This window comes from Gymnoscopelus braueri (genome assembly GCF_963280865.1).
Source record: "Gymnoscopelus braueri genome assembly, chromosome: 1".
Classification (NCBI taxonomy): domain Eukaryota; kingdom Metazoa; phylum Chordata; class Actinopteri; order Myctophiformes; family Myctophidae; genus Gymnoscopelus; species Gymnoscopelus braueri.
The window spans coordinates 23,907,637-23,923,972 of NC_137603.1; the positions used below are offsets into that span (position 1 = coordinate 23,907,637).

General features: G+C 41.5%; 1 protein-coding gene across 1 annotated transcript; it reads right to left on the reverse strand.

Annotated features, from left to right (window-relative positions):
• Nucleotides 1–5,884: 5,884 nt before the first annotated feature.
• LOC308086501 (isocitrate dehydrogenase [NADP], mitochondrial) lies at nt 5,885–15,700 on the reverse strand. The gene is made up of 11 exons (XM_080430055.1): nt 15,533–15,700; nt 12,997–13,088; nt 12,534–12,699; nt 12,009–12,169; nt 11,762–11,905; nt 10,342–10,478; nt 9,369–9,520; nt 8,030–8,142; nt 7,804–7,901; nt 7,612–7,704; nt 5,885–6,166 (listed from the first exon to the last, which is right to left on the reverse strand). The coding sequence occupies exons 1-11, from the start codon at nt 15,690–15,692 to the stop codon at nt 6,082–6,084; spliced, it is 1,401 nt and encodes a 466-aa protein (XP_080286181.1). The 5' UTR covers nt 15,693–15,700; the 3' UTR covers nt 5,885–6,081.
• Between the last annotated feature and the right edge of the window lie 636 nt (nt 15,701–16,336).

The following is a 16,336-nucleotide window of genomic DNA, read 5'->3' on the forward strand; positions in this document are numbered from 1 at the left end:
GGAGAATTTGTGTTTTCAATTTGTCCAAATATAAATATAGTCGTTATCGTTGCTCCATATTTCATTTTTATGTTTTTTTTTGTAAATGAATGCACAACTTCATCATACAAGCGTGTCAAAACAAAAGTAGTGAAAATGGCAGATCTACAAGCTCACAACGCGTCACATTGTAGATCAGCTATTTTCACTAAAAGAAACGGTTCTGAACTGCCTTGTTTCCCCAGGTGAACAGACTGCAGACTAAAAAAGGAAGTCCAACACATGTCGACCTCTCAGGTCTTCATCAGGAGCTAACAGTTTGACTAATTCGCCGTTTTAAGTGGTCAGATGGGTGGGCCGCAAACGCTTTCGAGAATTTCAAGTGGGCCCCCTGCCCTGATCCAGAAAAGTTTGGGAATCACTGCTCTTTGCTCTAGTCTTCTCTGCAGTTGAAAACAACTGCAAAAAATATCTGCAAGAAGCAGCGGTGGCCAAGCAATGTGGGCAATAGGCCATAGCCACAGAATGCGGTCAATCGGTGACCATATAAGCTTGCCTTAATACCACTGCAAGGAGTTTGAGAAAGAAACTGGCATGGCCATTAGGCCTCAAATGTTGAATTAGCTATCTTGCACCCCCATTTTGTTTTCATAGGTCAATAATGGAGGTCAAGCCTCTGCCTATCAGCTGATAAGCATACAAGGTTTTGTGGTTTTATGAGAAAGCATTCGTGTTATTTACCTTTTTTGTGAAAAGCCACGGCCTCTGCAATATTCATTGGCTCTTGGAAGCTTTATTTATTGACGTACAAAAGTTTCTTTGGCTGGGATTTTAGATGGAGGACTTGGATCATATTCAAGATCATTTTCAGTTTCAACCAAAAAGTATTTCTACTGACATACACATACACACTTACCCTGCTGCTTTGGGCACTTAACCACTTTAAACCTGCAAAAATAGCCAATCTACGGTGCAACACAACACATGAGCTTTTTTCATCAGCGACACCACCAATGAAGTATAAAATGGAGCATAAAGCTATAATCTGGAAATAAATGGGGAAAAAAAACGTTATTGTAACCAGTCTGTATGGTAGAGTATGAATGCAAGTCTGATACTATATCAGAACATTTTGAAGTTTAAAACCTAAACTTACTTTACAAATTGTACTACTACTAATAATAATAAAACTACATTTTACACATCAACAGTTTATTATATTCATGAATCCATCTGATCTAAGTTGAACTATGTAAGCTTTTTGCCAGTGTCTTATAACAATGTTGCCATCTGGTGGTCAAATATGAAATCACAAGAGAGGCTTCATGGCCACTGCAGAGCCTTTGGTCTGCAACTGATAATGTGTACTGTACTATATTGTACTGTACTGTAATATATGCACAGCGTAACATTTGTTCTTCTTTTACACTTGTAGGTTGGTAAGGAACATTTTTATTTATAGTGGCTCATAGGAATAGACTACGTGACAACCAGGAACAGTCTGGTGACCACCGGAGAGACAGTTGACAGCCGGAATGTAGACAGCACCCGGGAGCAGTATGGAAGCCTGTGTCTTCCGTGAGGAAGAAGCGCAACAACCCACGGTGAGACCTTAAAGGCGGGCCTTTCTGGCAAGCCGCAAGTGGAGCCTGTAGTTATTATAACATGTCTGACATTTGTAACAATTTGAATTGTGGAGAGACGTCCTGCTTATGGTACGTAACCTGTATTAGATCAATACATAACAAGTGTGCAGTCACACCCAGCTCAGAGTCCAATTATTTTGGATTCAGTCCAGGTGTGAATGTTTACCTTTAACTTCTGTCGTACGTATTTGCCCCATGAACTATATTTTTCGACCAATCACAACACTTGTTTCATTCACAGAGAATGTGAACAGATTTGTAAAGCGTCAACATAATTTCCTTGGGCGGTACTTCCGCCAAATTCCGATACTTCTGTTTAGACACTCAACCAACTTAGGTCTTGCCCAGCATGGGCTTTCGTCCGTGGTGGAAAGCCTGGTGACACGAGGTTAGGGTTAGGCATGCAACAGTGGACTGGATTCTACGCTGCTGAATGTCCCACTATAATGCAGTAGCTGTGACAACAACATCTACCAGAATTGACATGGCGGACAGCAACCATACCTGCTCACCTACCTTGCTTCATTAGACACATGTAGAATGTAGTCATTTTGTTTAAACCGACAATATGTCTAACTAGAAAAATGTGCTCCTCAGAGCACAGGTCTCCGCTAGGCCAGGTAGCTTATTGTAGGCCAGCAAAGTTCTGCAAAAATCGGCCTACTGGTGGCATTATAACAGGCCAATTTGGGGCAGAGGTTCTGTTCTGGCCTTCAGGGAGTGTGCGTGGACAGTTTCATGCCGATCGGTCTAACGGTGCCGGAGATTAGCTGGCCACAGTTAGACGGACGGATGGACGGAAACACGGACACAAGGATGGACGGACAGGGGCGAAGACATAGTCTCGGCCACACCTTCGGCCTGGTGGAGAACATGCAGAGAAAACATGCATTCATGTTCCTAACTGTTTATAATGTAATACTTAGCCTGATACCAACAACCTTGAGTTTATGAAACAGTGATTCATCGCCTGCACCACAGAGGCATTGAAGATATTTGTGACAATTAAATACTTGGCTCCATAGGATTTAGAGAACTATGAAATCACAACACGAACACATGTTGTGAGCTTGTAGATCTGTTATTTCATGCGTGTGTGTGGCATGTACCATACCACTGTCCCACAGTGGTTCACACTTCAGTTCTTATGCACGCTTTTCAATTCAAGATTAGAGCCAGATACAAACTTGAAAAACATTGTTGTATTTGAATCATTCTTCTGTTAACAAAGCACTGACTTTTCTCCCATGCTATAGGTACAGATGATTCTTGTGACTATACTTACTCTAATAGTCGCGGAAATCCCGGGGGGATGGGGGGGATCCCCCCCCCCCTTACTTCAGATTGGACCCCCCTAAGTCATTTAGAATAATAAAAATAAATGTTAAAATAATATTTTTTTTGATAATAAATCAGTAAAATCAGGCAAAAATAAGAACTAACAATAACCCGGTCCCTGACCTAACCCTAACCCTAAAACCGAAATAAAGTAACCAAAAACCAAAAAGAAACTAACAAAATCCGCCAAAAAAAACAGATGATTCAAAAGGTGGACTTGAACCAGGGACTTTGCGTTTCTAGGACACCACCTTATGCAGCACTGAGACTTGGAAGAAGTTTGTGAGACAAACTTGTACTTCCTTAGCCTGGATAGGATTAAGATGTGAAAATGTTCAAATTAGACGATTCAAACTAGGGACCTTCTATCATGCTATGGAAGCATGGTAGATGTGATGTGAAGGATATTTTAGCTTAGCCTGATAGTTTTTTAGCCTGATACAGTAGAGTGAAAAAAGTTTGTGTCAATTAAATACTTAGCTCAAGAGGATTTAAACAATACATCTTCTTTGAAGTGGAACATAACATGCATATTTTTTTTTCATGGAACGATACAGCTTTAAACTGGAATGCAACAGTTTTTGAAGTGGAACGCAACATTTTTAAGTGGAACGCGACATGAACACAATTTTTTTTAAGTGGATACATCTTTGAAGTGGACCACAACATGTTTGAACTGGAACGCAACAACTGACATGATACTGAATGCGTGGGCTGTTGTAGTGCCACCATGAAGACGATGTGGGGTGGCAGTTCTTCCTTGGCCTACTACTACTCTGAGTGTGTGTGCAAAGTTTCACAGCAATCGGCTGCTGCGTGTTTTGCAGAAATCTGCTTCATGCGCGCTATCACAGAGTGATTTGAAAGAAAATTAGGTGGATGTTTTTTCTTGGCCTACTACGTTCGTTGTGGCGTTTCGTGAAAACAGGCCCCTCCCTCAACTTTTTAAAACCAATCGTAGTCAATCGGAAAGGAATCCGAATAATCTGACGGATACATCTTGATCACATGACTACTAATCTCTCAAGAACAGATTCTGCTCTGCGTTGGAATCTGTCGTGAAGGCTCGTCATAACATGTACGCACTGGGCTACAAGTGGGCGTGCCTTCAGATCAGGAAGCAGGCCGCGCTTTACCCAATCAAATGTAGTGGGCGGGATTCACGTGTCCGTCGATCTTTCCCCCTCGAAACAAACCCAAACTAATTTAACAATAGCGTCCGCGGAGCAGACAAAACCATGGAAAGATATTCACATTTTAACTTACTCTTTCATCATAGAAACAAGTGGGCTTATAACCAAAACGATCCATGATCTCTGGGAGAAGTGGTGTTAGTGTTCCGTGTAGAAATATTGTTAGTGGGAATGAAAACATAGTGGCACCACCGGAAGTGAAAGCTGAAGGCAGACCAAACCCCCCGGTTTCCTTTGCGCACGGGTGCTACGTCACCATTGTCCCAGAGCCAGTGAGAGATAGTACAAACAGCAGAGGGCGCTGTTTTTCATTCTCACTGGCTCTGGGTTCCCAGATTGCATGACTACAGACTCAGAGATATGGGTACAGATAGTATCCGGCCTTCGGCTGTCTGGCCTGGTGGAGACAATAAACAACATTTAACAACAGGAACATGTAATTGTAGTACCTCTGCTCTGTCACAAGATGGGGTACTTTCCTAATATGTGGTCTCATTTGTATGTCTGAAATGAAATATACTATTGTATACAATATGTTAGCAATAGCATACTGATGATTAGTATGTAGCATGCAGCCAATGTCTACCTTATTAACATAGCACCTGTATATGACATGAAATCAATGCATTTCGAGTGGAGCACCCATACAAGATCTTTATTTTTATGTCTTAGTTACATACAGCACAGTATGTACTCAAGAGTGGGAAGCACCCATGGGACTATTGCAAAACAGTACAATCTTTTGACAAGTAGGTATCTTTGACTTTATTAAATTTGCCCACATCATAGATGATTGATGTGTGCATTGATTGATTTAGACAGAAATGCAAACAGCAACATAGGCCTACAGTCAAACACTTGCTAAAAGGATAACACCAAAAAAGTCCTTGCGGTCTTGTTTCCAAGATATTTCACACAATATTGCACAATTCACAATATGAAATGTATCAATTACAGTTTTAAGCAAAATGTCAGAGACAACAGGCCATACAAAAGTTATCAACCCTGTACACCAGCGGTTCCCAACCTTTTCTGTTCAGAGCATGTTTATTTCTTCTAATGATCAATCAATTGATTGTGTTCAAGCTTGAATCAATGGCAATAACGTGTACCTGTTTATTGGTATTACGATGGAAATTACTTTTATAATTTTTTGTTTTTGTTATATTATCAATCAAATCTTCGTGTTTTGCCAATTGTTTGGTGGCCCACTTGCAATATCCTCACGGCCCACCGGTGGGCCGCAGCCGACAGGTTGGGAATCGCTGCTGTGCACAATTCTTAAATTACAATACAAAAAACCTCGCTCTTTAAGTATAGAACTATTGATTATCTAAAGCTTATGAAGGGTCTTGGCTTCGTATTATTTTGTGGTTCATATGTTTCTGTGCATATGAATCACTACATAGTTGAAGGAACAACGGTAATTATTGCATTATTATGGATTATTGGTTAGATTTAATTATTTGTTATCTGCAAAACAGCATTGCTTTATATAGCATCATTGATTGTATACACATTATTTCTTACTGAAATTGACTTCAGCGAAATGGGCAAGATTACTTGCCACTTCCTTAACTTAATATTAAACATCACTTTTATATGAATTAATACATTATTAATACAGGCAGTGAGGTACCATTGGCAACCGTAAAAAAAAAAAAAAAAAAGATAATAAAAAGAAGATAATAAAATAAATACAAATAAGAACAAAATGGAGATTCAAGGTTTCTGCCCAACAGTGGTTTAATTCTATCCATGTAAAAACCTTCATACAAACTAGAACACTAAAAATGGAAATAAAAACTACTGACTTGTATCTGCACCGTGTATGGGCGATGTGCAACATGATGAGTAGTTAGAGTGATAGTTATTGGTGTCTACAGTATGATATGATGATTGAATCTAAACTGTGAACTGGTTCCTCACTTGCCCAGAGCTTTGTCCAGGTTGGTCTTGATAGCATCCAGGAAGTCTGCAGTGTTGACGTAATGTTCATTCAGCTTGCAGCTGCAATGTCAGAGCAGTTTATTAGTGTCAAAGACTAACCAATCTGGGAACCCAGAACCAAATGAGAAGGAAAAACAGCGCCCTCTGCTGTTTGTACTATCTGAGCAGAATCTGTTCTTGAGAGATTAAAGACTAACTAATAGTGATGAGCGGGTCGACCCGTAACCCGCGGGACCCGCGGGTCAACCCGCGGCGCGGGTGGGTCGAGTCAGGATTTCAGAGGCAATTATGCGGGCTGAGGGTGAGCGGGTCAGCCGCTCTCCACGAAAAAAAAAAAAAAAAACCCTATTTTGACCAACATGCTTGTTTATTCAGCCCATGACAATGTTGTGCTACTGTAGACATTTAAAGGGACTTTGGGTACTTAAAAGAGTGCTATATAATATATATATATATTCCCACCGCGGGTCGCGGGGCGGGTTGAGCCATAGATTTATATATGGGTTCGCGGGGCGGGTTGAGGCGGGTCGCGTTCCGTCGCGGGTTGGGGCGGGGCGGGTCATGAAAAAACCCGACCCGCACATCACTACTAACTAATGTGCAATCACGTTCTATATTTCTTTATGGGAAGACATCGTTGAAGGTTGTCTGGGAGCGACCAAACAAATAACAGTTCCTACATTTCCCTATATGGCCTCATTTGTATTTAGAATTAATTAGAATATTATGAATTTTTAGTATGAAGTTGCTATATATACAGTATATTTATATATCTCTTAAAAATAAAGTCTATATTCCGATAGTAATCATTGCATACAGTAGTTAGAGCGAGAGTTTAGTAACAGGGCTCCGTGTCTCTCCAGCTCTTAATAAAGGGAAACATATTTTCAGTTTGGGATATTTTCAATTTTATCCAATCAGGAGAGATCATTTTCAGCTTTTGTTCCAGTTCCAATTTCATCTGCTAATTTCTTGTGTCATCACATCCCATTTTACTTGTTTATGCTATAACTTTTAGTTCTCTCTCCTGATTGTGAAAACATTTTTATCTTGACCTGAAAGAGCTGGAGAGACGGGTAGACCCCTGTTACTCAGAATATCTATTTAACACTTATTTTAACGAATAATAAATATCACTTACACTTCTTTTAACCACTTGAACACTAGTGTCCCTATTCTGGGGCAAACATTCAGCAAAATGTACTCTTAAAGATTATTCCACATTTCAGGAAAACTCATTCAAATATCAACTGTGTCAACACAAGAAGATAATCTTTCTTGCAGACGCATACGTGCTGTAATCTGGTACAACCAGTTGATATATTACAGTGGTTCTCACATTTTTACTTTGGCTATTTAAAAATATCTGAATTTAAAGATCAGATCATTTCAGATGGGAGTCTGCTGCCAAATACATCTCAATGTGGGGGTCATTGACATGAAAGTGTTTGAGAACAACTGGTACATACAGTAAGTGTCGTGTTAACAAAAGTCTAGAAACTCACTTGGCCAAGCCGTGGATGCACCCTGCCAGATCTTTAGTCATCACACCGCTCTCCACCGTCTGCACACACACCTGCTCCAATGTCTGAGCGAACCTGCAGGACATGGAATATTAATTATTGTAGCAGATAGAAAGATAAACTAGATAGAAGATAAAAAACACTTAATTATCCCTTCAATTATCATTGTATTACTTAATCAGATCAGGGTTTCCATCCAGTTTGCCTCTGTGCTCCAGACCCCTGGTCCACGCAAAGATGCTGGCGATGGGATTAGTACTGGTGGGTCTGCCCTAGAATACAGAGAAAAATAAAGAATTATTATTATGAGTGCCAGTGCAAAATGTAATTTTGTCTTGGTGAGACATATCTAAGGTCTCGTTAACCACCAACCCTAGTGGCCCAATGTGTAGCAGTGTACCTTCTGGTGTTCGCGATAGTGTCTGGTCACCGTGCCGTGGGCAGCCTCTGCCTCGATGGTTTTGCCATCGGGACAAACCAGCACTGATGTCATGAGACCCAGGGAGCCAAAACCTACAGACATGCACGCCATTTACAGAAACAAAATACACACTAAATCGTATGTACAGGTACAAACATGAAACACCATAGAAGACAGGGAAGCACCATAGATGAGAGGGAGGCACCATAGGAAGCACCATAGAAGACAGGGAAGCACCATAAGAAGCACCAAAGACTACAGGGAAGAACCATATACTGTATGTATGTATGTATATATATATATATATATATAGACTATATTATTTAGACTGTATATACACTGTACATACTGTACATATACAGGATATAGTATGTACTGTGTGTGTGTGTGTGTGTGTGTGTGTGTGTGTGTGTGTGTGTGTGTGTGTGTGTGTGTGTGTGTGTGTGTGTGTGTGTGTGTGTGTGTGTGTGTGTGTGTGTGTGTGTGTGTGTGTGTGTGTGTGTGTGTGTGTGTGTGTGTGTGTGTGTGTGTGTGTGTCACGTGTAGGGGGTAGCACCTTTATGTGTGCACTTTAATCACAAGTAACTACAACATGGACTTTGATCAGTAATAAAACATTGAACATTACTTCTGTACAAGTTTAAAAAATGAACTCAATGTAGCACTTAAAGACTGAGCAGATTTTAAAACATTGTATTGTCAACATTCATAATTAATGACACAATTCCTTAGGTGTCTTGCTCTACAAGCTCGCAATTGCCAAACCCCACTCACTCATGAACTCACATTTTTGCCTCCTCACCTACTCCGTTCTCCGACCTCCGGGGGGGGGGGGGGAATCGTTCACGTTCCTAAGCTTAATTTGCTTTCGGAGGAGCCGAGAATGAGGAGAGAGGAGGCTCCCCAATCCACTTGGAGCGAGGATCAGGGAGGATACATCAAGTGTGACGTACAGTATAAATTCTCCTCCTCCACATGGCAACCCTCCGGGCCCTGGAGTGGTCCAGCGATCCAGCTGTTTGACAAGTAATTTCTGTCGCTTCAAAATTATGCTGACTGAGCGAGGAGCGCTCCCATTCCTTAAAGCGTACCCGATAGATTCCTCCGTCCTTGCCTCTCCTAATTGTCTCCTCGCTCGGAGGCGGGGCTAAGGTGCGAAGAAACGATGCGAGTGGAGGACGCAAGGGGGAAAGTTTGAGTATTGGGATTTGGCTATTGCGTTGCATCGTGAGTGACACGTAATGAGCTTGTAGATCAGCCATTTTCAGCCTGGGACATGTCTTACGATGAACTATAAATCAGGTGAAAGCATCCTCACCCTGAGCCAGAATATCAGACTGCACATCTCCATCATAGTTCTTGCAGGCCCAGACGAAGGCTCCTGAAGACTTCAACACCTGGGCCACCATGTCATCAATGAGTCTGTGTTCATACCAGATCTTCAGCTTGTCAAACTGTGGCTTGTAGTTCCTGTGGAACACATGACAATAATACAAGTATTTGCCACCTGTAGATAGTAAAGACACATGGGGTCGAGACAGACATCAAATTAACTCCACTAGTAAAATTGGAGAGACAGTGCCCCTTTTGTGATGATGCATTGATCATTTCCAACAGTGATGAACACAATATAATATCTGTGGCGATAAAACAATAAAATCCCAGTACAAACTAGTATCCCATTGTATGTATTAAGGCACGGTCACACATGCGCTATAGACGTCTCGGCATCAGCTTCCCCTTTCACTTCGATTATAATGGGAACAAAGGGGTGGAGCGTCTCGTTGCGTGCGTCACAGAAGGGGACGTTCGGTAGGCCAATCAGAGGCAGGTGGGGGCGGGTCTTTTCGTAACCCAGCCCTTAACCTTTTAAGAGGCAGCCACGCAGCAACTAGTCAGTTAGACGCGCTGTGATTGGCCAGTAGTCACTTTGAGTGGCAGCGTGCCCCCTCTAAAATGGCGGCCGCGATGCAGGTCGCTCCAACAAACTGCAGCGGCCAATGTTGTATCTAGGTTTCTATATCTATGGTGTGAAGTACGTGTGTGAACTTGGAGTTCAATATTGGTGAACTTTGACCGGGTATCAACCAATAGGAAAGACGCCCCATGGTTGACACCAATTGGCAGCCATTTTTCTGTCAGTGAGCCAGCACTCCAACATACAAATTAACTACTGACCAGCACTGCCCACAACCCCACATGACAGCATGGGAAATTGACACGTCTGAAGTCTCAGCTTGTGTTGGTTACAACGCATATGAAGCGGATGTGTGACGTGTCCAGCATCTTACTTCTGGAAGATGTCCTCAAAGATGTCTTTAAAGCGTCCATCGTAAGCCTTCAGGATGGTGTTCTTGGTGCTCAAGTAGAGAGGCCAGCGTTTCTGGATGGCATACTGGAAGCAGCTGTGAGCGAACCCACTGATGGACTGTTGGAACACAACCACACACATGTAATGTTTACTTAGAACGGAAGAAGCCAATTGTGTCATGTCATGTCATGTCAACGTGTCATGTCATTTCATGTTGAGGTAAATCAAGTGAAGTTGAGGCAAATTTTGTCTTCCTTTAACTTGTTATTCTTTCAGTCACTTTGAATTGATCAATACTAACAAGACCAGGAGACCTGGTTCTGCCAGACCCAGAAGGAACAAATTCCTAGTAGGCAACACACCTACAAACCACTTTATAAGTTAAAAGTATAAATAATTGTAGGCATGTTGTGTGTGTGTAGCATTTTGTGTATAGGGGTATTTGGTTGTACATTTGTGTATAGGCTAGACCAGCAAACCTTCCAGTCAGATTACATTCACCTGTCCCTTGTCAGTCATTGCACAGAATATGGGCAGAAGGGCTTTGAATCCAGCATTTCATAAGTTTAGGTAATTTACTATGCTGCTTGTGTAGTAATAAACCTCTGAAATAAGTTATGTAGAACAACAAAATTGCCTAAAAGTAATCCAGCGGACAACAGCAATAAGTTTTAAATGAATTTAATGCAATCAACTACAAAAAAAGCCATGTTACTGCTCTGTTGCCCCTGGTGGTTGAAATCTGAATCCTGAATGGCTGGGGAGGAAAAGAGGGACAGAACGACAGACCGACCGACCGACCGACCGACAGACAAAGCCTCCTGTAGGCCGACCCCCTGGGTCTGGCAAAAACATTAGCATGAATAAAGGAAATGTTTTAACTTGTTTTTTCCTTTGTGTGTTTACATTATTGTAATCACTTGATAAAACGGAGAAATGTAAGAATGACTTAATCTTATGCACACCTCTCCCTGCGCTTTCATATCATAATTTACCACAACACCTTTCTCAGCGCACAGCAGACTGGAGAGAAAACGAATCGTGAGTTACTGAATAACTCACATGCCTGAAGCGTGACTTTTACTTAGTCGTACGATGCTGTCTACACCAAAAATAGCAGATCTACAGCTCTTTAACAAACCAACATTTGTCAGCTGGTGTTACAGTTCCAATTTTGTCAGCTAATTGTTTTGTATCATCACTGTCAATTTCACTGGTTTATCATGTGTCCTGTATGGGTTCTCTCTACTGATTGGATGAAATTGGTACAAATTGAACAAACACATTGTCTGAACAAACACTATGCTACAGCAATGATTGCTATGGGAACATAGAACTACTGTATTAACCAAAACATATTACACAGTGATATACTTGAAGCCTTTCACTGTGGTTCTCACCTCATCTGTGTTGTACATGCCCATCCCACAGCCTCCAGCGGGGAAGTCGTACACCTCCCACTCTGTGGCTTTGCTTCCGTCAGACGGGCTGAAAATCATCTTGAACTTGCCGGGCTGGCTGACAACGAAGTCTGTGGCCCGGTACTGTGATGGTGGACAGATGAACAAAGACGCTTCTTTAAAACAAATCATTCCTATACGTTTTTGGAAAACATTAGAGAAAACAACATCTATTTCACGTGCCTACCTGATCTCCGAAGGCATGTCTGCCAATAGTTATAGGCTGCGTCCAACCAGGGACGAGACGGGGAATGTTCTTGCAGGTGATTGGCTCGCGGAACACGGTGCCGCCCAGGATGTTTCTGATGGTTCCGTTAGGACTTTTCCACATCTTCTTCAACTTGAACTCTGAGGATATATGATATATCATTGCTTTTTCCATTTCCTGAAAAGTAACGGTTTTGGACATACGAGGTTTCTACCCGACAGCAACGATATGTGCGTCTTTATGTGTGTGTGTGTGTGTGTGTGTGTGTGTGTGTGTGTGTGTGTGTGTGTGTGTGTGTGTGTGTGTAGGATATTACAAGGGATGCAGAGTAGCTGTGAAAGGCACCTCAAGCCTAATTCATACAATTCAATGTCCGTAGTACAGTGGTGTCACTTGCCAAAAAGAACAGATTTTTAGTACGCAGCACCGTAATGCAGTGGACCATAAATGAAGCTTTGTTAATTTATTAAGCTTTATGAAGATTTAGTCATTTAAAGGTGATACCCTCCACTCTGTCCTCGTCAGGTGTGATGGTGGCACACTTCACAGCCACGTTGTATTTCTTGGTGGCCAGTGCAGAGTCGATGGTGACCTGGTCATCTGTCTGGTCTCTGTACGGCAGACCCAGGTCAAAATACTTCAACTCCACATCAACGTTGGACAGGATGAGCTGTTCAAATACAAAACCAGTACATATGTGTGTGTTTGGTGGTATCTTGTGTGTATGTAGGCCTACTTCATGTACATTTTCAAAAATTGTCAAACATTTTCAAAGATTTCTGTAAATAGCAGATCTACAAAATAGTAGTCCTACAAGCTCTGAATTGCTTAAGTGGTTCATAGTTATATATCATCGCTGTCCTGGCAGAAAGCTTGTATCTCCATATTTTTGTGTGGGATGTTTTCCCCCTACACGTGACACATACCAGTGACAATAATTAATTAATTAATTAGAGTAATGAACTACCTTCTCTTTGATGAACTCCCATATGATGCGGGTCATCTCATCTCCGTCCATCTCCACCACTGGCTGAGCCACCTTGATGCGCTTTGTGGCATCTGCAAAAGATTTAACAATTTATAGCCTTATGTATGTGGTATGTGCTCTTACCAGGTGAGACACTTTTATCATTTTAAAGAATGGAAATGGGTCGATGAGTGGCCCCGAGCTGAGTCCCATGACACCCCACAAGACCCCCTTTGGAGACTAAACTGGCCGTGACCCAGGGCCCAAGATTGGATCATTTTTATTATTATTATTTTCTTTTTTAGGGGTAGTTCAAACCCAAAACACTGGATTGGGATCACTTTGAAATCCAACATGAGATAATAGAATTATCTCACCAAACATTGTATCAAGTTTGATTTATCAAATAATATATCTAACACCCAAAATTTATATCTGATCCACTCGGCTAGGGAGTAAAAGTTTTGAACTCTTGGAGGGGATCAAGCAGGGACTTGGTGACAAGTGCATTGAGAACCAACAAGGCCTCTTTGTGGGCCATGGAAGTGGGCTGCCAATAGGCTTGTCACAATTATTACATAATCGCTTAATCGCAAATATTTGAGATAATCACGTTTATTTGCCCAATCGTGTGTATCGGTTCCATTCATCTAATCAATCTGTTCAAACATTTTCATACATTTTCAAACAGCGGTAATAGCAAATCTAAAGTTCAATTTGTGAGCTGGTAGATTGGCTATTTCCACTATTAAAATATGAATTGATTAAATATGTCCTATTTAGGCCATAGTACATTGGCCATTTATTTTGATTATTAGAGGTCATTGTCAGTCATTTCTTTGTATATTTAAGATATTTGACATATCAATTTCTGTTTACAAAGCCTAAAAGCAATTATTTGTACGACAATTAATTGTCAACTACAATGTCATGATGGTGACAGATCTGCTCTGCCAATCACTGGGAAAAGATCATCAATGCAACTATCAATTATTTTCCTAGCGATAATAAAAACAAAAAAGTACCTAACATTGTATTTAAGTGCAGTATTTGAGTAAAAGTGTTTAGTTACTTTCCACCAGTTACCAGCAGTATTTGAGTAAAAGTATTTAGTTACTTTCCACCAGTTACTATTAAATCTAGCATCTGTCTAAAGTTTAGACAGATTTTCTTTATTTAGATATTTAGATAGACTCTAAACTATCTAAATAACATTCTTAACCTTTGTGAAAAGGCAAATTGTACATGTCTACCGTATCTAAATAACAAAATACATACCATAACTATCTATCGAAAACGGATAACAATAAATGAATGCTAGGGGGTGTGATAGAGACTGAAGAGATTATGTTTCAGACTGTGGTGGAGGATGCAGAGTGAGTCTGCAGTTCTGACAGAGAGGGAGGTCATTTCACAGTTTGGGAGCCAGCTAGGAGGAGGGAAAAGGCAAAAGATATGGAAATAGACGATCTACAGTACTTGCGTTGTGAGCTTGTAGACACAAAATGTATCTGTGGAACCGATGTAATGCCTCAACTCCTACAATTCCAAGTGCTTATCAGGGAGGGGGGTCCACAGTTCAAATAATTATGTTTATTTTGGGGTTTGTGGCCTGAAAAGGTTGAGAACCACTGTTTAGGGAAGTATAAGGAGGTAAGCTGAGGGTGCAGCCCAGCCAGCCATATTTAGGGAGAGTGAAGACCATGCATCCATGGTGTGCTTGCTTGTTATGTGTATAATAAAACACCATAAACCTGCTTCCCATAGGCCAAAGGGTAATTACAACCAAGGGTCGGAATTTGAACTCATTTGTGTCACTGGAGGCAACTTTAAAAAAAAACGTTGTAATCTTATTGTCTGCAACTGTTTTAACATTATTGTTGTTATCACGTGGCACCATGCAGGCAGCATTAATGTGCAGGCATTCTGACCTTGGGTATAGGCTATATAGCAATATTATTTGGATAACAGGCATTATATTACCTGCCCCTTGCTCCATACTTGGCTGGGGGGCTACAGCCTGTCACATGCCAATAATAGCTCTGCGAATTAGGCTACTCTCACTCTTACTATTTTGTCTAGGGATTATAATAAGCCTATACCCTTCAACCTGACATTTGTACAGATATGGTAATAAATGTATTGAAAAAAATACGTCTATAATAGTCTTGATCCGAGGATATAGCAACGGTGATCTTCCACAAGCAACCCGGGGTCGTGTGAGGTGATCCACGGTGTGTGTGGGGGGGGGGCGGTCTCTTTAGAGGACAGTGCATCATCAACCACAGATTCCACACACATACGTCGTGGATCGAGAGTGTCTCTCTTACAGCCATGATGATCGCATATACCAGTTATTACATTGTTATTATATCTTGTTGTTATGATAGATTACATAATGGAGCGCTCATTCTGCCACCGCTACGGTTGCATTGTCAGATCACCATTAATAACGCACAATGAGAAAGGAGCAAATTTATATGCGACGGTAATAACGTCAGGTGGAGATGATGATGATGAGTTTGGATAGACTTACAGTGTCTATTCTGCTGCAGTAGGAGACTTTGATGATGAAGATGCTGATGATGGCTGAAGACCACCCCGACGACAGCAGCAGCGGGGGTCTTCTCAGACAGCGCAGCAACGGTAACAGCCGTCCTGGAGACGGACGTGAGAGCTCTGATGTAACCCGCCATGATGAACGGCTGATCAATCAGTCAGATTTATGAATGGACGGCTGATCAGTGAGATCAATGAGGAGAGGAGAGAGAGAGCGGCGCTCGGAATTCAACCCACGTCAGCTTGGAAAGTGAACGGGGAAACAAGCGCTGCGGTTCTAGCCAATAGAATGAGCGTAGACGATAGCGTGCACGCGAGCTTGCGTGTAGCCGAGTGCAGGAGTTATTTGAGGACACGGTTATGATCTGGTCCGTGTTTCCCACGATCCACATGTCTCTCTTTTGCATCTCAGAGACGTGGGCTAATGTAGGTCAGTGACAAAACCAGGTCCACAGCAAGGCAATATATGGTGGTGGGAGAATATCTGCTAATCAAAATCATTTACTTAAGCTAATTAAGAGGTTGTTGTTTTTTTAAAGGAGGGGGGGGAAATGTTTAAAGGAGTAGGCTAGTTCACCCAAAAAAAAAATATTTTCTATCAATTACACACCCCATGAAGCCTTGAATTTTGTTTTTGATTTTGTTTTTGTTTCTGTCACATTCCTAAACCAATATCCTAATTCGATGACCATACTCTTTGATAGGCTACTGAGTCTCCTATTGACCGATGATGACACTGTCATCAAATTATTGGCTCAGGAATGGGACAAAAACATTGAAA